The following is a 23,230-nucleotide window of genomic DNA, read 5'->3' on the forward strand; positions in this document are numbered from 1 at the left end:
GTAGCTGAAGGCTGCTATCAAATCCCCCCTCATTCTTTTCTTCTGCAGACTAAACAATCCCAGTTCCCTCAGCCTCTCCTCCTAAGTCATGTGTTCCAGTCCCCTAATCATTTTTGTTGCTCTCCGCTGGACGTTTTCCAATTTTTCCACATCCTTCTTGTAGTGTGGGGCCCAAAAGTGGACACAGTACTCCAGATGCGGCCTCACCAGTGTCGAATAGAGGGGAACGATCACGTCCCTCGATCTGCTGGCAATGCCCCTACTTATACATCTCAAAATACCATTGGCCTTCTTGGCAACAAGGGCACACTGCTGACTCATATCCAGCTTCTCGTCCACTATGACCCCTAGGTTCTTTTCTGCAGAACTGCTGCCGAGCCATTCGGTCCCTAGTCTGTAGCAGTGCATGGGATTCTTCCGTCCTAAGTGCAGGACTCTGCACTTGTCCTTGTTGAACCTCATCAGATTTCTTTTGGCCCAATCCTCTAATTTGTCTAGGTCCCTCCGTATCCTATCCCTACCCTCCAGCGTATCTACCTCTCCTCCCAGTTTAGTGTCATCTGCAAACTTGCTGAGGGTGCAATCCACACCATCCTCCAGATCATTTATGAAGATATTGAACAAAACCGGCCCCAGGACCGACCCTTGGGGCACTCCACTTGAGACCGGCTGCCAACTAGACATGGAGCCATTGATCACTACCCATTGAGCCCGACAATCTAGCCAGCTTTCTATCCACCTTATCGTCCATTCATCCAGCTCATAGATTCTTTAACTTGCTGGCAAGAATACTGTGGGAGACCATGTCAAAAGCTTTGCTAAAGTCAAGAAACAACACGTCCACTGCTTTCTCCTCATCCACGGAGCCAGTTATCACATCATAGAAGGCAATTAGATTAGTCAAGCATGACTTTCCCTTGGTGAATCCATGCTGACTGTTCCTGATCACTTTCCTCTCCTCTAAGTGCTTCAGAATTGATTCCTTGAGGGACCTGCTCCATGATCTTTCCAGGGACTGAGGTGAGGCTGACGGGCCTATAGTTCCCAGGATCCTCCTCCTTCCCTTTTTTTAAAGATGGGCACTACATTAGCCTTTTTCCAGTGGTCCGGGACCTCCCCCGATCGCCATGAGTTTTCAAAGATAATGGCCAATGGCTCTGCAATCACATCCGCCAACTCTTTTAGCACTCTCGCATGCAGCGCATCCGGCCCCATGGACTTGTGCTCGTCCAGCTTTTCTAAATAGTCCCGAACCACTTCTTTCTCCACAGAGGGCTGGTCACCTGCTTCCCATGCTGTGCTGCCCAGTGCAGCAGTCTGGGAGTTGACCTTGTTCTTGAAGACAGAGGCAAAAAAAGCATTGAGTACATTAGCTTTTTCCACATCCCCTGTCACTAGGTTGCCTCCCTCATTCAGTAAGGGGCCCACACTTTCCTTGACTTTCTTCTTGTTGCCAACATACCTGAAGAAACCCTTCTTGTTACTCTTAACATCTCTTGCTAGCTGCAACTCCAGGTGTGATTTGGCCTTCCTGATTTCACTCCTGCGTGCCCGATCAATATTTTTATACTCTTCCCTGGTCATTTGTGCAATCTTCCACTTCTTGTAGGCTTCTTTTTTGTGTTTAAGATCCGCAAGGATTTCACTATTAAGCCAAGCTGGTCGCCTGCCATATTTACTATTCTTTCTACACATCGGGATGGTTTGTCCCTGTAACCTCAATAAGGATTCTTTAAAATACAGCCAGCTCTCCTGGACTCCTTTCCCCCTCATGTTATTCTTCCAGGGGATCTTGCCCATCAGTTCCCTGAGGTTGTCAAAGTCTGCTTTTTTGAAGTCCAGGGTCCGTATTCTGCTGCTCTCCTTTCTTCCCTGTGTCAGGATCCTGAACTCGACCATCTCATGGTCACTGCCTCCCAAGTTCCCATCCACTTTTGCTTCCCCTACTAATTCTTCCCGGTTTGTGAGCAGCAGGTCAAGAAAAGCTCTGCCGCTAGTTGGTTCCTCCAGCACTTGCACCAGGAAATTGTCCCCTACACTTTCCAAAAACTTCCTGGATTGTCTGTGCACCGCTGTATTGCTCTCCCAGCAGATATCAGGGTGATTGAAGTCCCCCATGAGAACCAGGGCCTGCGATCTAGTAACTTCCGTTAGTTGGCGGAAGAAAGCCTCGTCCACCTCATCCCCCTGATCCAGTGGTCTATAGCAGACTCCCACCGCAATATCACTCTTATTGCTCACGCTTCTAAACTTAATCCAGAGACACTCAGGTTTTTCTGCAGTTTCATACCAGAGCTCTGAGCAGTCATACTGCTTCCTTACATACAGTGCAACTCCCCCACCTTTTCTGCCCTGCTTGTCCTTCCTGAACAGTTTATATCCATCCATGACAGTACTCCAGTCATGTGAGTTATCCCACCAAGTCTCCGTTATTCCAATCACATCATAATTCCTTGACTGTGCCAGGACTTCCAGTTCTCCCTACTTGTTTCCCAGGCTTCTTGCATTTGTGTATAGGCACTTGAGATAACTTGCTGTTTGTCCTGCTTTTTTTGTATGAGACAGGAGCCCTCCCCTTTCGCGTTCTCCTGCTCGTGCCTCCTCCTGGTATCCCATGTCCCCACTTACCTCCGGGCTTTGGTCTCCTTCCCCCGATGAACCTAGTTTAAAGCCCTCCTCACTAGGTTAGCCAGCCTGCTTCCGAAGATGCTCTTCCCTCTCTTCGTTAGGTGGAGCCTGTCTCTGCCTAGCACTCTTCCTCCCTGGAACACCATCCCATGGTCAAAGAATCCAAAGCCTTCTCTCTGACACCACCTGTGTAGCCATTCGTTGACTTTCACAATTCAACGGTCTCTACCCAGGCCTTTTCCTTCTACGGGGAGGATGGACGAAAACACCACTTGCACCTTAAACTCCTTTATCCTTCTTCCCAGAGCCACATAGTCCACAGTGATCCGCTCAAGGTCATTCTTGGCAGTATCATTGATGCCCACGTGGAGAAGCAGGAAGGGGTAGTTATCCGAGGGCTTGATGAGTCTCGGCAGTCTCTCCGTCACATCGTGAATCCTAGCTCCTGGATGACACAAAGCTGGGAGGTATTGCCAATACAGAGAAGGACTGGGATATTATACAGGAAGATCTGGATGACCTTGTAAACTGGAGTAATAGTAATAGGATGAAATTTAATAGTGAAAAGTGCAAGGTCATGCATTTAGGGATTAATAACAATTTCTGTTATAAACTGGGGACGCATTTCTTGGAAGTAACAGAGGAGGAGAAGGACCTCGGAGTATTGGTTGATCACAGGATGACAATGAGCTGCCAATGTGATGTGGCCGTGAAAAAAGCTAATGAGGTCTTGGGATGCATCAGGCAAGGTATTTCCAGTAGAGATAAGGAGGTGTTAGTACCATTATCCAAGGCACTGGTGAGACCTCATCTGGAATATTGTGTGCAGTTCTGGTCTCCCATGTTTAAGAAGGGAATTCAAACTGGAACAGGTACAGAGAAGAGCTACTAGGATGATCCGAGGAATGGAAAATCTGTCTTATGAAAGGAGACTCAAAGAGCTTGGCTTGTTTAGCCTAACTAAAAGAAGGCTCAGAGGAGATATGATTGCGTTCTATAAATATATCAGAGGGATAAATACCACGGAGGAAGAAGAATTATTTAAGATCAGTACCAATGTGGACACAAGAACAAATGGATCTAAACTGGCCATTAGAAAGTTTAGACTTGAAATTAGACGAAGGTTTCTAACCATCAGAGGAGTGAAGTTCTGGAACAGCCTTCCAAGGGAAGCAATGGGGGTAAAAGACATATCTGGCTTAAAGACAAAGCTTGATAAGTTTATGGAGGAGATGATATGATGGGGTAGTCTAATTTTGGCAATTAATTGATCTTTGACTATTAGCGGTAGATATGCCCAATGGCATGTGATGGGATGTTAGATGGGGTGGGATCTGAGTTACTACAGAGAATTCTTTCCTGGGTGTCTGGCTGGTGAGTCTTGCCCACATGTTCAGGGTTTAGCTGATCACCATATTTGGGGTCGGGAAGGAATTTTCCCCCAGCGCAGATTGGCAGAGGCCCTGGGGGTTTTTTGCCTTCCTCTGCAGCGTGGGGCACGGATCACTTGCTGGAGGATTCTCTGCACTTTGAAGTCTTTAAACCATGATTTGAGGATTGCAGTAGCTCAGACATAAGTTAAGGGTTTGTTACGGGAGTTGGTGGGTGAGATTCCGTGGCCTGCGTTGTGCAGGAGGTCAGACTAGATGATCATAATGGTCCCTTCTAACCTTAGTCTATGATTCTATGAATAGGCCACTGTGGCCTATAAGGGATTTCACGAATGGGTTTTCTGATCTGGTGTCAGAGGTGCTTTGAAGTATTAAAGGATCACTGTCTGTTTTATTCCATACCTGTATTTTAGAGTCCACACTGGTGGCTCTGTATAAATACTGTCAAGCTCTCACTTCTTTAAGCACCTAATTGATTTTGCTTAAATGTTTAGATGGACTCATTTTATTTTAACATGAAAATACATTTTTTTTTTTAATTCTATACCACATTGATAGGAGGTGCTTAATTTATAAAATTAACTATAACATTCTAGTATTGGAAATATGAAGAAAACCTTACTTAAGTTAGACACACTTTTAACACTCAAAACTTCTCATGAAGTACCTTTTAGTATAATTTACTTTCATGTTGTCTTCCCAACTCCCTCTCATCCCAACTCAAGTGTTGTACCAGGTGTCCTTTGAGGGGCTCTATGCTCCCGTTTGTGGGATTGCCACTGGTGTGAGTGGCAGAACCTGCTTCTAAAGCCATTTTCCGTGGGGTGTGCAAGCACTCTCATGCTGCATTTTATGCCACGACCATGATATAGTGATTGCGAAAACTGGTTTCTGAGAAATGTTGTGAGGAATAGTCTTTCCCTCCTTTAAGATTTAATGGCAACTTTCCTTTGCTAGCTCCCACTCTCCATCCCAGCCCCCATGAAGTTACAGAACCACAGATTTGGTTCAGCAGCTTTACCGCCTTTTCAGGTGCAGCCTAGCATTTTGATCTCTTTTAAGAACTTGAACGTGGCACTTCTAGAAGACCTTTTACCACAGTCAACCTGTTATGTCAAAGATGCCATCTTTGGATGCTCATGACTGCCTTTACTTTGAACTTGACATCCATTTGCAATTTTGAATTTCACAAAAGTTTGAACAGCCATTGTGGCATAGGAACTGAGCACTAATTAGTTTTTTGCATATGCATCCATTTTCCTGCTGCTGGTCCAAATTTTTTCTGTCTCTCAGTAGGTCTTTCATTATATGTTTTATATAATGTACTCAGTTTGCTAAAACTGTCCTCAGATATTTGCCGTAATCTTATGGGACCTAAACAGGAATAAAATCTAGTAATGGCTGTTTGTAGCATTTGGTAGCTGGTGGTAGGTTACATATTTTGCAGGAAAGTAGTCAGAACCATGTCTGAAATTCCTACAAAACTCAAGAACATCTCTACTTTTTGTATTACACCTCGAGAAACATATTCAGTCCTCAATATTTGGAGCCTGTCCAGTCTCTAGAATACTATCACTTACTAGAAATCTGCAAGACTTTTAATGACTTCATGTCCTTGGCTCTTGAGGAGTGTTGCTTTCAACACCTGGACACCCATCAGTTTGTTTTATTCAGAGCCATCCTGTTCTTTATGTTCATTAAGTCTAGGAGTAATTCTTTAGCTTTCGACCTCTGCAGCCAAGAAATGTGCCAGTTCTCCAACAGCTGGAATATACTATCATGTCATTGCTTTCCTCCCCCATGTTTTACTGAATTCAGAAGACTTTAAAAAACCTTTAGGATACCAACATCCTATTGAATCCATTTGGATCCAAGAGAGCAAGGATGGACCAGTGGTTAGGGCACTGATCTCAGCCTTGGGACTCTGGTTCAATTCTCTGCTCCACCACAGTCTTCCTGTGTAACTTGGGATAAGTCAGTTTGTATCTCTGTGCCTCAGTTCCCTATCTGTAAATGGAGACGATAATATTACCATACTGAACAAGAGTATTGTGAGGATAAATATATTAAAGATTGAGGTGCTCTGATACTTCAGTAATGGAGGCCACATAAATACCTTAAATCACCCCCCTCCCCACGTTTAGAAAGAGATCCAAATCACATTCAGTGGTCCCATTTGAAAACACAGCTTCAGCTATGATCTCTATACTGACGACTCCATTCTGGACCTGTCTCCTTCAATCCAAACTAAGTTGTTGGCCTATTTTTCTGACATCTCCTTGTGGATGTCCAGACATCAGTTAAAGTTCAACCTGCCCGAAACAAGAGCTGTTAATCTTTCCCTCCCACATGTCCTCTCTCCCTCCATTCTCAGTCACCATAGACAACATCACTGTTCTCCCTGACTTATAGGCCCATAATGTGGTTGTTATATTCTGCTCTAATTAAAGTAATTAAATTTGGGATTCATGGCCGCGACTGCATTATATGCGAATTTGCGCTATGTAGACGTGTGCTCTAGTGAGTGTCTGGTGTATCTCTAAAGTCTAGTTTTCTCTCACTGCCTGCAAAGCTAAATCTCTCATTCATGCCTTCGTTTCATGTCTTGATAACTGCAACATCCTTATGTTCAATCTTGACAAATCCAGTCATTACCTCATTTATAGGCATTCAAAGTGCCAATGCAAATAAGTTTCCTCTCTCATTGCTTTGACCAGATCACCTCCCCTTTGCGTCTTTCCACTGGCATTTGCTTCTCCTCTTGAGTCGTTTATGTGCATAGGCCCTTCATGTCCTATCCCCATCCCACCTCTCATCTTTTATATGTTAGCAAGACATCAACCCCTGCTTCTGCTCTGACATCGATGCCAGCCTAAATCATCCATTTGTTGAATTTTCAGACAAGCATCTTCATGCTGTCTCTCATGCCACCTGCTGTTCAGGGGAGAGACTTCCCGTAAACATTCACAAAGCCCTCTACTAAAAAGTATCTCCTTAACGTCTTTGACATTACGCTTACAAAAAAAACGTGACTATAGTTATTTGCAGCATTGTTGTAGCCATGTTGGTCTCAGGATATCAGAGAGACAAGGTGGATGAGGTAATATCTTTTATTGGACCAGCTGCTGTTCGTGAAAGAGACAAGCTTTTGAGTTTACACAGAGCTCTTCTTCAGGTCTGGGAAAGGTACTCAGGGAAGATCTACACTTAAACCGCTGCAGTGGTGCAGCAGCAGCAGAGTGTTAGGGAAGATGCTACTATGTTAACAGGAGAGCTTCTTCCATCGACATAGGTTCTCCATCTCTGCCAGAGGCAGTAGCTATGTCAAAGGGAGAAGCCCTCCAGTCAACATAGCGCTGTCTACCCGGGGGATTAGGTTGGTATAACTGTGTGGTTCGGGGGTGTGGCTTTTTCACATGTATGAGCAATGTAATTATACCAATGCAAGTTTGTAGTGTAGACCTGGCCTCAGAGTGTCAAAGCTAAATACAAGGTGGAACAAATAAGGAGTTAATGCATGTTGTAAGAGACCATTCAAGGTGCAGTGGGCAGTTAACGCCTCCACAGTTGTAGGACAAGGGAAGGTTAGTGGGTTTTAGATAGTTGTAGTGAGCTATAAATCTAGTGTCTTTATTGAGTCCATGGTTTTGTCATCTAGCAGGGTTATGAATTGAAGCTCCCAGGCTTGTCTTTTGCAGGTGTTGTGCAGGTTTCCTTTGAGGATGAGGACTGAGAGATTGATATGGAAGTAATTATTTTATGGAAGTTTTTCACTCAGGGGTAATATAATGTTTTTGTCTTATCTCATTTTTCTGTGTAAGTTCATTTGAGAGGATAGTGCCAATATTCCAGGCAGGACTGAATCTCCATTAGACAAAACTTAAAGAAGAGAATGACCTAAACGGCCACCTGTGAATGTCTCCTTAATAAAATTCCCCTATTTCAACCAGGTGACCATGAATGATATCACTCTCCTGAGGATAACACAGAGAGATAAAGAATGGATGTTGCTTGAATGCCAGCAAACACCGGGACCATACGCTGCCATGCTTTGTTACGCAATAATTCCAGACTACGTGCTGCTGGCCTGCCGTGGTAAAGTGTCCTACCATGGAGGACGGAATAAGGCTGCCCTCCCCAGAAACCTTTTGCAAAGGCTTTGGGAGTACATCCAGGAGAGCTTCATTGAGATGTCCCTGGAGGATTTCCGCTCCATCCCCATACACGTTAACAAACTTTTCCAGTAGCTGTACTGGCCGCGAATACATCCCAAGTCTTCAGGGCAAATTAATCATTAAACACGCTTGCTTTTAAGCCGTGTATTATATTTACAAAGGTACACTCACCAGAGGTCCCTTCCCCGCCTTCTAGGTCCGGGAGCCCGCCTTCGGTGGGTTGGGAGGGTACTAGATCCAGGGTGAAAAAAACAGGTCCTGGCTGTCGAGGAAAACGGTTTCTCCGCTTGCTTGCTGTGCTTCAACCTCCTCCTCCTCCTCATCTTCCTCGTCCCCAAAATCCACATCACTGTTGCGTGAGAGTCCATTGACAGAGTCCACACACAGGGCTGGGGTAGTTGTAGGGGCACCCCCTAGAATGGCATGCAGCTCATCATTGAAGCGGCATGTCTGGGGCTCTGACCCGGAGCAGCCATTTGCCTCTTTGGTTTTTTGGTAGGCTTGCCTGAACTCCTTGAGTTTCATGTGGCACTGCTGCGCGTCCCTGTTATAGCCTCTGTCCTTCATGCCCTTGGAGATTTTTTAAAATATTTTGGCATTTCGTCTTTTCGAACGGAGTTCTGATAGCACGGATTCGTCTCCCCATACAGCGATCAGATCCAGTACCTCCCGTTCGGTCCATGCTGGAGCTCTTTTGCGATTCTGGGACTGCATGGTCATCTGTGCTGAAGAGCTCTGCATGGTCACCTGTGCTGATCAGCTCGCCACCCTGGCCAACCAGGAAATGAAATTCAAAAGGTCGCGGGGCTTTTCTTGTCTCCCTGGCCAGTGCATCTGAGTTGAGAGTGCTGTCCAGAGTGGTCACAATGGAGCAGTCTGGGATAGCTCCCGGAGGCCAATACCATCGAATTGCGTTCACACTATCCCAAATTGGACCCAGCAAGGTCGATTTCAGCGCTAATCCACTCGTCAGGGGGGAGTACAGAAACCGGTTTTAAGAGCCATTAAAGTTGGGGAAAAAATGGCTTCGTAGTGTGGACGGGTGCAGGGCTAAACCGATCTAACGCTGCTAAATCTGTCTTAACTCATAGTGTAGACCAGGGCTAAGTGGTGGTTGGATGTCTAGGACTGCATAGCTGTCCGCTAGGGAATGGAGAGATTGTGGCAGCTGTGATATTTAAGGATTTCACGGTTGATTTTTTCCCCCCTGAAGCAATCGATGTAATGATCAAGCGTATGGTTTCGTCTGCTGTAGGGTGTCCAGTCAGGTGGTTCTGTTCATAGGGACATGGTGGTTGTGGGTGGTGGTGTCTTTGTTGTGAAGGAATTCTTTGAGGTGGAGTCAGTGAAAGAATTCTTCTAGTTCTCCACATATTAGTATGCTATCCGGTTCTGTGGTGGGGCAGAAGTAGTGTTTGTTTGAGAGAACAGATAGTTCAGCTCTGCTGAGGGGTAATCTTGGTAAGCTGATGATGTTGAAGTGCCATGTAATGTCCATGTGCTGAGTCCCAGTGTCATGGTTTCTCCTGGAGATGCTGTACTGTAGGTTGTGGAGTTGTTGTAGTTGGTTCGACTTTATGTTTTTGTGTTGCATGGCTGTTATCAGGGGTTTTTGATAGTTATTTTAGGTTTACAACAATCTGTAACATACTAACCCTTCTTTGTCCTATGACTTAGAGATGTTATCTGCCAACTTCATCTTGAATGGTCTCTTGCAACATGTGTTAAGTTCTTATTTGTTCCACCTTGTATTTAGCTGTGACTTCCATCCCAAATCCAACTTGTATTGAGCTCCACTTCCATCCCAAATCCGGCCCCTGGCTATTTTCCAATTACCTTTCTCAGACCTGAAGAAATAGCTATGTTTATGCTCAAAAACTTCTCTCTTTCACCAACAGAAGTTGGTCCCATAAAAGATATGACCTCACTCACCTTGTCTCTCTTAACGATAGTTAGACAGGTGGTGTTCTGTGACCCCCCTCACGCTTTTCTTGCTGACCAGTATTCTTGTTGTTTTGTGCTCTGCCTGTGTGTCATAGCCACCTATTGTTTCTTATTTTTAGGTTTAAATAGGTTGTCTGTTATTACATGCATTCAGCCACGAACACAAGTTAATACCGCTACCTTTTGGTGTTCCTTTAGAATCTATTGACAGGTTTCAGAGTAGCAGCCGTGTTAGTCTGTATTTGCAAAAAGAAAAGGAGTACTTGTGGTACCTTAGAGACTAACAAATTTATTTGAGCATGAGCTTTCGTGAGCTACAGCTCACTTCATCCGATAGTAACTTGACTTTTATATGTTCTATGAAAAGTGCACTTCCAGCAAGCACAGTCCTTTAGCACCATGCTGGTTTATTTCTGACTCCTAAGGAAGAGTGCTTTGTAACCATTTGAATTATGAATACCAGTTTTTGCAGCACCTTGAAGGTCTCCCTATTCAGGCATTGATCAAGCCAACTCCCATTTACCTCACTACAAGATCTAATGGGTTTCTAATTGGGTGTACCATGGCCATGTCATTGATTAACTTTTTTTACAACATTTTTGTGGAGCAAAGAATAATAAAAAATATATATTTTTCGACTTCACCTGTGCCCACTGATGAGTTGTGTGTGTGTGTCTTGTATTGTGTACTTAGTCATATAAAAATGTTGAGCTCAAAGCTGATCACTGTAAATACAAGGAAGGGTTTGGTCAGAAGCATAATATCCTATATGCGTGTAGCCATGCAGATAACATCAGGGCTCATGCATGCACATGAAACTACGTCCTAGGACCCTAGTGAGCTGTTGTACTGGTTTGAATAGAGTGAGCTGTACCAACAGTCTGGTGGCTGGAGGCATATCCTCTGTACAAATCCAATTAAAGTTTTCAATTGTTCCCCTTCCCTCCCTCCCCCACCCTGCCAAAACCCCCCCCATAAAAAAACCCAAACCCAAGCAGTGCCAAATGTTCTGTGATATTTTAATCTTTTGATAACACAGTTTGAAAAGCCCTTGGAGACTTTTTTAGATTTTAGACAAAATAGTTCATTGGCAGGACTTCCCTTGTAGATAGGGTCTCGGTTATTAAGAACTGCATCGTGGAACTTGTGATAACAAAAGCATTTGGAGTTGACGGTTGATAGACTGCTACTGGTAAGAGAAACTTTTTTTTGTTACTTAGATGTTGTTCCAAAGATCTGAGAAGCAGTTGAACAAACGATGTTTAAGATTTAACTACTTTTTTTCACCATTAAACTAAGAAAATAAAAATACTTACATAATTAAACAGACTAAGAAGGGGATGGTATTGGAGGATCTATAGTAAGTAGACCTAACTACATGGCAAAACACTTCAAACAAACAAAACGACACCCCCCCACCCCCATACTGGTGTCTATGTTGCTATCTTAGAATGTATTATTGTATACATCAAGGCACCGGGAATGTCTCTCTTCAAAACTTCATTCTTTCCTCTTGTGTAGAGATACCCTTCCCAAGATTAGGGGTTCTCTCATTTTCTCCTACCATTCTGCAATTTTCAGTGAGCTTGGTTTTTCCAGTTCTTTAACTTATGGCAACTGCTCATGCTTTCAGCAGAAACTTTTTTTTTTTAAGGTTTACTCATACGGGTGACAAATGTTCAGCATTGTTGACTTAAAATCCTTTCCATATAGAATTGTTACAGATGTTCTCTAAAAACTATACAAAATCTTAGAAAGTTGATTTAGAACCAAAGGAAATAGTCTAATAATGGTCCTCAGGAATCTCATTCATTTCTAAATGAGTAAAAAAGTGTTTTTGAAATGTATAATTTTTTATATTTTTGTTATGTGTCTAGTTTAAAAATATGCTGCTTTGTTACGTTGATTCTAGCAACTTTCATCAAGTGCTCTCTTCAAACAGTTATGCAGTTAAGTAAGAAAAATCTTTGTTATTTATACTATTTGAATGTTTATAGCTTTCAGTTATTTTATTATAAATTGCCATACTGGCCAGTGGTCTTTCCGTATTCTGTCTACAGCCAAGATTGAAATCTGATGCTTCAGAAGGTGTTTCACCCCATCCATCCACCCCCAGTAATGCACATAATTTTACTATGCGAGAACTTTCTTCCTGACCCCAGTTGATAATTATTTTTTGTCCTGAAGAATGGTTACTAGGCCTTTTACCTTAATTAGTATCACTGCAGATGTCATTTATATACTGCCTTAATCCTTTTTAAAATCATATTGCTGTACTTGAGGTCAGTGTATTTCAAAGGCTGGTTATGTGTTGCACAATCATTGTTTACTTCTATCTGTTTCGAATGTGTTGCCTTTAATTTTCAAGGGACAGTTTAAGCAATATTGTCCAAATGTCCTTTTTTATACCATTCATGATATTGTTTCTTGCTTGTCTTCTTTCCAAATTTTCGTAAGTATAATTCCATTGTCTTTTAATCTTTGGATGAAAGGTTCCCTTTCCCTATATTTTGTTGCTCATCTGTTTATACATTCCATTTCTGTTGACTCTCTAAAGATGAGGTGACCAAAACTGCACACTGTAGTACAAAAGAGGAGGGTATCATTAACTTACATAATGGCTTATTTTCAGTATTAGTATATTAAACAGTTTGCCTGTTACTCACCATTGAGCTGTCCAGTGATACCTACGTTTATCTCCTGAGGATGCAATTAATTTGGAACCCATCTGGGTACACAAGTGGTTTAAATTGTTCCTTCGAATTAGCATTGCCTGACCTGTTTCTGTGTTGAATTTCATGTTGCCTATTTGTCTGGTTTTGATGGATGTTTGCAATCGAACTATGCCTGTCAAAATGGTGACTCAGTGAACAAAAATTACATAAGCATACAAGAAATCAGGATAGTATTTTCAATTTCTTCCTGCATTGTGGTTTTTTTGTTTGTTTGTTTTTGATCTTCTTCATACTTATTTTACCATGACTTCTCACTTTCCTTTACTGCTGATCTTGGGCTGCTGGTGGGAGTGAGGGTATACAGAAGGAAAGGCAAAGAGAGATTCAAACAAAAGTGGAAGACCTTTGGAGAGAGCTAGAATTATTCTGATGTCTGGAGTTCCATACCTGTGAGCCAGCTATTGAGACAACCCAGTACTCTGCTCCTACCAGTCTTGTTCTTGCTATGGTAGGTGCTTGGATACTGTGATGATGAGGACCATATAAGTCCTTAGGTAACTGTAACCAGGGCACGAGTTAGGCTGGTACACAGCGGCATGGCCTACTAGCACTTCTCTCAAGCTGCTTTGTTCTCCAGGATCTCAGCTTTCATTTCAAAATAAAGTATTTTAAAAAGGCACTGTTATGATTATTAATGAAACTTTGGAAAAGTGAACAGTATGTCTGTTGAGTTTACCTCCAACAATAGCTCTGAGAGGGGTGAGCTGCTTCCTTTCTTTCAAAAGGAGTTAACTCCAGGCAAGTCATACGTTAGAGTTGGACCCACTAAATTTCAGTGAGTGTTGGGTGCCTAACTCCCTTACACTCACTTGAAAATCCCAGCCTTACACATCAGCATTGTTAAATATTTCACCGCTTATTTCAAAATATGGGAGGAAGGATCACATTATGCAGATCAGCATAATGTATTGACATTTTTACTGAGTGGATGAAGGAGCTAAGGCCAAGGAGGCTAGCCCAGAAGAGCGTATGGCTGTATTGCTGAGGCACTAAACTCGTCAGAGGAGAGCTGAGCCTAGAAAGCCTGCGTGATTCAATATTTTGAATTAGTACATAGTCTGAGTGGTATCAAGTGGGCAGAGTTTATTTTGTGGGCAGACGTTAAAAGAGTGCCAATATTTCTCCCCTCCACTTCCATCCCAAATCCAACCCCTGACTATAATTACCATGGCTAGTCAGAGAAGTGATCCTTGATGTAGCCAGAGCTTTGCATATTGGAACTTATACTCCATACTGAACAGAAAGTTAAGGACAGCATGTGGAACACTGGGTGATATGTACAGTAGAACCACAGAGTTACGAACACCAGAGGTATGAACTGACCGGTCAACCACACATTGGAACCAGAAGTACACAATCAGGCAGCAGCAGAGATTCCCCCCCCCCCCCGCCAAAAAAAAAAAAAAGACAAATACAGAACAGGACTATATTAAAAATAAATTACTTTTAAAAAAAAAAAAGGAAAACAGAATTTTTCTTCTGCATAATAAAGTTTGAAAGCTGTATGGAGTCAGTGTTCAGTTGTAACTTTTTTGAAAGAACAGCCATAACGTTTTGTTCAGCGTTACGAACATTTCAGAGTTACGAACAACCTCAATTCCCGAGGTGTTCGTAACTCTGAGGTTCTACTGTACTGGTTGAATGTGTTGCTCAGGAAATGAGCCTATTGTATTAAAAATTATTGCTGGATCTAACAATATGAGTATAATTGTGGCCCTTCTGGTGTTCCTCACAGTATTTCCTAATTTTGACTAACCCCAACCCCACTGTTCAGCCTCTCCTCTGCGTGGCTAACTTGTTAGAACATCACTGATTATAATAAGGAGATTGAGATACCTCAGTGTTTACTCTTGGCTTTTCCTAACTCTTCTCTTATAGCTCTGAAAGGATCAGGGGTTAAAACTGATCTCTATCTCTAGCCCTATGGTCACCGAAGTTCCTTAATAGCCTCTTCTGAGAGACTTTTATTTGGTGATTTACAGTTCACTGATCACCCTGCTATCTTGACAAGTTTCAGAGTAACAGCCGTGTTAGTCTGTATCTTGGTGAATCACAGATAAAAGCAAACATTAGTTATACCTGAGACCAGAACAAAAGGAAGGACAGGGCCAGTTTTCCCCCCAGCTTTCCTCCTGTTCATCACAGTAGTTTTACATGAAGTTGCACAGGATGCAAATTGGGGCAAAATTTGTTCATTTGGATTCCACTATTTAATGAGTTGATAGATTAGTGATCTAACAAAGCAAAGTAAAATGGGCAGTAGGACAGCAGATGACATTTAGCACAGTAAAGTGAAAGTTAATGGTTGTTAGAAGGAATTAATTAAAATAATCATCCACTCTGATGGGTTCCAAAGTAGTTCCCACCTCTCAGGAACCTTTGGTTTGGCAGATGCACAAGAGTCAAGTCCTTGTAACAGATAGTTAGATTATAAGGCCAGAAGGAATGACTGTAATCATGTCAACCAATCTCCTGCATAACACTGGCTATAGGACTTCCCTGAATTAATTCCTGTTTGACCTAGAGCAGATCTTTTAGAAAAACATCCAGTCTTGATTTAAAAATGGCCAGTGATGAAGAATCCACCACAACCCTTGGTAAGTTGTTGCAGTGGTTAGTCACCCTCGCTCTTAAACATTTGCACCTTATTTCTAGTCTGAATTTGTTTAGCTTCAACTTCCAGTCACTGGAGGTTGTTATACGGGTGTCTGCTAGACTGAAGAGCCCATTAGCAAATATTTGTTCCCCAAGTAGGTACTTGTGAACGATGATGTGAAGTCACCCAAACTTACTTTTTGTTCAACTAACTAAATAGGTTGAGTTCTTTGAGTCCATTTTAAGGCAGGTTTTCTAATCCTTTAAGATCATGGTTTTCTAATTCTTTAATCTCATGGCTCTTCTCTGAACCCTCTCCAATTTATCAACATCCTTCTTGAATTGTGGACACCAGAAGTGGGCATAGTATTACAACAGTGGGTGCACCTGTCCCTAATACTGAAGTAATATAACCTCCTTACTTCTTCTTGGTAGTCCCATGTTTATGCATCTAAGAAGTGCATTAGCCCTTTTGGCCACAGTGTCTCACTGGGAGCTCATGTTCAGCTGATTATTGACTATGAGCCTCGCCCCCCACCCCAAGGCTTTTTCAGAGTCACTGCTTCCCAGATAGTCCCCCATCCTGTAAGTATGGCCTGCTTTCTTTGTTCCTAGATGTATGACTTTCTATTTGGCTGTATTAAAATGCATATTGTTTGCTTGTGCTAGTTTTCCATGCAATCCGGATTGCTCTGTATTAGTGACCTTTTCTCTTCATTATTTACCACTCCCCCAGTCTTTGTGTCATCTCCAAACTTTCAGTGATTTTGTTCTCTTCCAGGCCATTGATAAAAATATTAAATAGCATAGGCTAAAAACTGAACCATATGGAACCGCACTAGAAACACACCAGATGATCATTCCCTATTTATAATTGCATTTTTGGACTTAATGGTTAGCCAGTTTTTAACCCATTTAATGTGTTCCATGTTAGTTTTGTATAGTTTTAGTTTTTCAATCAAAATATTGTGCAGTAGCAAGTCAAATTCCTTACAGAAGTCTGTATATTATGTCAACAATATTTTAGCTAATGTCTTGTTTTAGTGTTACTTTGCAAGACAACTGAATGTACAGGCCTTGTTCTGTACCTGGGCTTTAGACTTTAAAAAGGCTTTTGATAGATAAATTACCATGAAATGTTAAATTTAACAGATTATGTATATTGGTGCCTTTTTGCCTCATTTGCACATTAGTGCAAATTAAAGTTTGAAATGAGGAATTGAGAATATTAGGAGGAGAATATAGTCACTTTGTATCATGGCTAGAACGCTTTTAACAATATGACATTTATTAATGTTGCCCAGCTTTGTAGCAGAGGACTATATTGGCAAGATGCTAGGAACATAAGCGCTTAAACCAGTTTGATATAATTTTTAATTTGTGTCTATTTGTATTCACTGTGATGCATTTAGAGTAAGTAAAACATATTAATAAAACTATTCTTAAACTGTGCCTACTTGCTTTTTCTTTGCTTTCTCTTTCTCTCCACATCTGCCATCTTGTTTCTCATGTCATTTTTTCTCTCTCTCTTTCATTATGCCTTTTATTGGGTTCCCTCAACTTCCTTTTTTTGGAGGGGGGGCACTCTTCCTGTTCGCGCTGCTTTCCTTTATTCTCTTTCCTTCTAATCTTGACTCTCTTTTCTCCATGCTGTTGATAGAGCCAGCTGAACCTTGGCATTTTCCTCAGGTCCGTGGCTGCCTGAAGACCAAAGTGCCTTGCTCTGTACCAGGGCCATGATTGGCAAAGAGGGGAGCTGATCCATTACCACAGCTGCTATTTGCAGGTGTCTGTTTCTGTTGATTTCTATGACTTATTTGTGCAGCAGGGAGCGGAGCAAGCTTCCACTCCCTGCTTTTGGAGGGCCTTCAGATTCCAGGAACTGCTTCCTCTGGAGCCCAGCTAGCGGGAGGGGAGATGTAGGGGGAGAGCAGCTGGTAGTGGTGAGATAAGGAATTTTATCTGCTTAACATTAGTTCATGCTAGGAAAGTTTTGAGGACACACTACTTGTACTAACTGTTTGAATATTTGAGGTTGTGTCCTGTCCCGCAAACTCTTATTCACATGAGTAGTTTTTACTCACGGAGTTCCATTGGAAATAGTTGACAAGGTTTGCAGAATTGAACATTTAATTTGCAAATTGCAGCAGCTTTCTGATATTTACAGGGTGAGGGCGTGTTCATGTATTTACATTGGAATGCATCTATTTATTATTGTGGGTTCTGGTGGCTACACAGCATGGTATGTGCATATTTGTATTAGTAAAGAAGATAGAACTTGTATGAGGGAGTAGTTTGTTATATTTTTATTAATTTTTAAAGTAACAGTCTTATTTCTAAAACAGGATTTTCAGTACCAAAATGAAAACGGTGTATCAGCATGCTTTGCCTTTTTTGTTACTTTTTTGTCTGCCTAACAGTATAATAAAATACTTTGTTTATCTGTGCCATGTGGTTTGTGGAATGATTCCCAGTTTAAGAATTTAAACTGACCCAGTTTTGCAAACAGATATGCAAATATGAATAATCAAATTCCATTTATTCCTCTCCCCCTCAGTGCTTTCTCGGTGTCATTTATTCTTCTGCCCCTCAGTGTTGGCAACTGTTTGCTTTGGCTTGAGCTATAGCCCACGAAAGCTTATGCTCAAATAAATGTGTTAGTCTCTAAGGTGCCACAAGTCCTCCTGTTCTTCTTGTTCTCATCAAGAATCGGACTCTGCCGTCAGGCACTGACACTGATAGTGCAGCAGAGTAACGTGCATATTTTGTTTAGGATGGAGCAAGTTAGTTCCAGCATGAGAAATGGAAATCTTTTCTCATGACTGCTGTGAACTTTACTGTAAACTATAATTCATTAAGTACCAAAAACTTTTCTGGTTATACAAACTGATTTGAAAAAAAATCCTGTGACTTATCTGTGGTGCGTACATAAACTTGCATTTGACATGTGTTGTTATTCCAATGTTCAGTTTTGTTAGAAACCATTAATTAATTTAGGGCATTTTTTACTAATAACATTTTGAAGATGTTTTCCTCAGTTAAAAAGACTTCAAAATTAATCTGCCGTGTAATGAAGAACGTGCATGTGACAATTTTAATAAACTCAAATACCTGGTTTTAGAGAGTACTTTAACTGTTGTGTACTCCATGGAGCAGTGGTGTGCATTTGAAATTAAAAAAAAAAATGTAAAGTCAAACTAGAGTTATAGAAATTTATGCCAACAGTTCGATTTTAGTTGGTCATGTGAAAATGTCAGTTTAGCAGTGGAATGGGAAATTGAGTTTGTCGTATTTGTATTTTTATGACTGGAAGCATTTTTAGCAATGTAGACACCTTGAATGCATGACCAAAGTAAGTAGTCCAACTGGACTTTTAAAATTCATATATTTTTATTAGGAGAAATCATTTTAGCTTCACAGTGTTCTACAGAGGCCTGTCTTGTGCAGCCATGTCAACGAATTGTGCCAAAGCATAGTTTGAAGACAAATGGGGACACTCTAGCTCTACAGTACACTAGGTGTTAATACACTTTTCTGAATGATTTGTTTGTCGAGATTCTGCTTCCATTGGAACTGTGACAACTAATATTGTAGAAAGAGGTTACTTACTTGGTTCAAACGAATGTGGGAGGACATTGACACAGTTATTCAGCTGACTAGAAGTGATATTTATTTAAAAAAAGGATAATAGAGAAATTATTTTTAATCTTTATTTCTTAGTGAGTCTTGTATTATTATCTAAGAACCTGATCCTGCAGGGAGCTCCTTGCAGATGGACTCTTGCACCCATTGGGGTCTCAGTTGACTTCAGTGGTTGTCTGTGTTGGAACATGGGCTGCCTGCACTGTTCTCCATGAGGGATCAAGGCCTAAGCATACAATAATACATGTTCTGTTATAGGTGGGGATGCAAGCACTCCCAATTAATGCTGCCTGATGGTTCCCTTCACCCTGTTTTCAGTCATTTTTAACATTGCCAAACTTTAACCATTTGGGTTGATATTTCAGCTAAAATGGTATAGTCATTTCCGAGAATGAAGCTAGGGAAAAACATGGTGTTTTGCCCATACTAAAAAATTCCAGTGACCTTCTTTGAGAAGCTCTTGCACCCTTATGCTTTGGAGCAGTGACTTGAATTTTGGCCGAGAGGTAGCCTTTGTGGCAGGGATATATATGCCTTTTGCCTTCTGTCAAGGTTCCTTCCCCACTCTGAACTCTAGGGTACAGATGTGGGGACCTGCATGAAAAACCCCCTAAGCTTATTTTTACCAGCTTAGGTAAAAACTTCCCCAAGGTACAACTATTTTACCTTTTTCCCTTGGACTTTATTGCTGCCACTACCAAGTGTCTAACAAATATATAACAGGGAAAGAGCCCGCTTGGAAACGTCTTTGCCCCCAAAATCGTCCCAAACTCTACACCCCCTTTCCTGGGGAAGGCTTGATAAAAATCCTCACCAATTTGCATAGGTGAACACAGACCCAAACCCTTGGATCTTAAGAACAATGAAAAAGCATTCAGTTTTCTTACATGAAGACTTTTAATAGAAGAAAAAGTAAAAGAATCACCTCTGTAAAATCAGGATGGTAAATACCTTACAGGGTAATCAGATTCAAAACATAGAGAATCCCTCTAGGCAAAACTTTAAGTTACAAAAAGACACAAAAACAGGAATATACATTCCATTCAGCACAACTTATTTTATCAGCCATTTAAAAAAAACAGAATCTAATGCATCTCTAACTAGATTGCTTATTAGCCCTTTACAGGAGTTCTGACCTGCATTCCTGCTCTGGTCCCGGCAAAAGCAACACACAGACCGAGAGAACCTTTGTTTCTTCCCCCCTCCAGCTTTGAAAGTATCTTGTCTCCTCGTTGGTCATTATGGTCAGGTGCCAGCGAGGTTATCCTAGCTTCTTAACCCTTTACAGGTGACAGGGTTTTCCTCTGGCCAGGAGGGATTTGAAGGTGTTTACCTTTCCCTTTATATTTATGACACCTTCCACATGAAAATCTGCCCAAATTTGGCCAAGTGATAAGTCTTTGAAACATCGCAGTTCACACGTGCTCAATTTTGACTTGCTAGGGCTTTCCGGCTACATTCACTGAAGATTCTCTCTTCACTGGACATGCTCCAACCTAGGGCTGACTTTCACTGCAATTGCAGCTGGGGCTGGGCATAAGAAATGAGAGCAGGGTGCCTCTCGCCTGCTATTCATGCCCCCTGCCCCCGGCAGTGTGGAGGGAAAAACTGCCTCATTCAAATGCAGAAGGGGCAAGAAGTGGAAAGGAGTGGGTGGGGAGGGGTGGGGAGAGGGGGCAGACACTGGCACTGCCTGGGCAAGGGGATTGGGACTGAGAGCTGGTGGGGTGAGGGAAAGACGGGGAGCAAGAGAGGGAAGCAGTTTGATGAGAACTGGGATCCCGTGGGGGGTGAGGAAAGGAGTTGGAGGGGGCAGATACAGATGAATGCTGGAAAGGAGAGAACTGGGATGGGCTGGGCAAAGAGACTGAAAAAGGAGGGAGATGGGGAGCCAGTGAGGCTGAGGAATGTGAGCAGGAGTAACTGGAGGCTGAGGTGGAGAGGTCCATCTAGCCCAGTGTCCTGTCTTCTGACAGTGGCCAGTGCCAGGTGCCCCAGAGGCAATGAACAGAACAGATAATCATCAAGTGATCCATCCCCTGTCGCCCATTCCCAGGGTCTGGCAAATCCTGCCCATCGTGGCTAATAGCCATTGATGGACCTATCCTCTGTGAATTTATCTAGTTCTTTTTTGAACCCTGTTATAGTCTTGGCCTTCACAACATCCTCTGGCAAGGAGTTCCACAGGTTGACTGTGCGTTGTGTGAAGAAGTACTGCCTTCCATTTGTTTTAAACCTGCTGCCTGTTAATTTCATTTTGGTGACCCCTAGTTCTTGTGTTAGGAGAACCATGCCAGCAGACCTTGGGCATAAAAAGGTTGGAGACTACTGCTGTGCAGTTTCTTCCACACTATCCCTTATCATAGAATCGTAGGACTGGAAGGGACCTCGAGAGGTCATCTAGTCCAGCCCCCTGCACTCCTGGGGAAATAATCCTATGGCCACTACTTCTCCTCCAAGCCACTTCTCAATTCTTGATGTCTGGTGTGTACCCTGCAAGAAACTGTCCATCTGTTATGGCTAGGATGAATGTCCATGGGATAGTTAATATTTAAGTGTAAAAGAGAGCACCTTTCTAATGAGACAGAAACATCAACGTGGGCACGTAATAAACTCACATAACTGTGTGACCAAATTACTGTTACCCTTGTCACCCTCGACTTTCCGCCTTCTCTTTTGTTTGTTACTCACTTCTTGTCTTTTTTTGAGTCTGGAAATGGTTTGTCTGGGCAGTGACTGTCTTTCTGTATATTTGTTCAGCACCTAGCGTGGTGTGGGGCCCTTGGGTGCTGTCACAATATCAAAATAAATAAATAAATAAATAAATAAAAATAAGAATTTCTAATTCTTGTGTTCTGTTTAGTACTGCTCTCCAGCTGTGCATTTCCATCTCCATAAGAATCTAAAAATGCAGTTCATACTAAGGATATATAATGGTGTGTATGTTTATTGAGGTGCTTTAGTTTTGATGTTGGAATATAATAATAATAAATTAAAATGCAGTTAGAGGTGTCAGCCAATTTCAAGTAGAAATTAAAGGACGGCTTTATGGCCAGGGCACTGAACTTAGAGTGAGGATATTTGGGTTCAGTTCTTGGTTCTGCCACAGATTTCCTGTGTGACCCTTGGGTAAATCATGTAATCTCTATATATCTTGGTTCCGCATCTTTAAAATGAAGATATTTTCATACGTTACAGGGGTGTTGTGAGAATAAACTCACTAATATTAGTGAGGCATCTAAGTGGCTAGAAGTGCATTTTTAGTTATATCTGTTTCCATTTGTCAACTAACAATTTATAGACTTCTAGACTAAGATTGGGTTTTGAAATTTTTTTTTAAAGTTAACTATTTTAGTGGACATTTTTGTCTATTGAACAGCAAAATACTTTAACATATACTATGGTCACATATTCTGTTAAGAATTAGATGAAAGCAGGTTGGGTGTCCGTGCATTTCATGTACATGCATGTTGTGAATGTAGTTATGCCAGTGAAACATCAAAAGTTAATGCATGTGCACAGTAATCAAAATATGGCTTCAACTGGGTTTTTTTTAATACTTCTCTTGCTAGAGGTCTTCCGGTATCTGAAGTTGAGAAGTTCCACATCTCAGTAAACATGGAAAAGGAAGAAAAGAAGATTGTCAATACAGGCGAGGAGGATGAGATGGTAATCAGTTTTACGGTCTCATTTCACAAATTGAAGAAAATGTTGCTTTTTTGTTTGGGGCATATTGCTTTAGGCACAGTCCTCATGAGCCCCTTCTGGAATCATAGAGGACTAGTCTTGGGGTACGAATTTCCATTTATTCAAACTCCTAAAGAGAATATGAAGAACCAAGCAGATCTGTACAGCCAAAACTCTAACCGGTCCCACAGCGTATTTTACTTCTCAATACCCTTTGAAAGGAAAATTGCAGTGAAGTGTTTCATAAAAACAAATTGTGGCCCTGCTCCCTTGTGGTAGGGAGCCTGGCTAGAGCTGTGGGCCTGGCTGTGCTCTGTGCGCACACTTACCCAGATGCAGTTCCTGTCCTGTGAGTATGGTGACCATATTTCCCAAAGGGAAAATGGGACACTGCGTGGGGCTAGACTGACCCAACCCCCCCCCCGCCCTTGTG

The 23,230-nt window shown here is 42.0% G+C and overlaps 1 protein-coding gene across 1 annotated transcript in view; it reads left to right on the forward strand.

Moving 5' to 3' along the window:
* Positions 1-23,230, forward strand: part of ATP13A3 (ATPase 13A3) — a 126,429-nt gene that overhangs the window by 34,937 nt on the left and 68,262 nt on the right. Inside the window, exon 3 of the mRNA XM_074963319.1 lies at positions 22,683-22,779. Coding sequence (XP_074819420.1) covers positions 22,683-22,779 — 97 coding nt within the window. The remainder of the gene's footprint in view (positions 1-22,682; positions 22,780-23,230) is intronic.

The sequence above is a fragment of the Natator depressus genome, chromosome 9, assembly GCF_965152275.1.
Source record: "Natator depressus isolate rNatDep1 chromosome 9, rNatDep2.hap1, whole genome shotgun sequence".
NCBI lineage: Eukaryota > Metazoa > Chordata > Testudines > Cheloniidae > Natator > Natator depressus.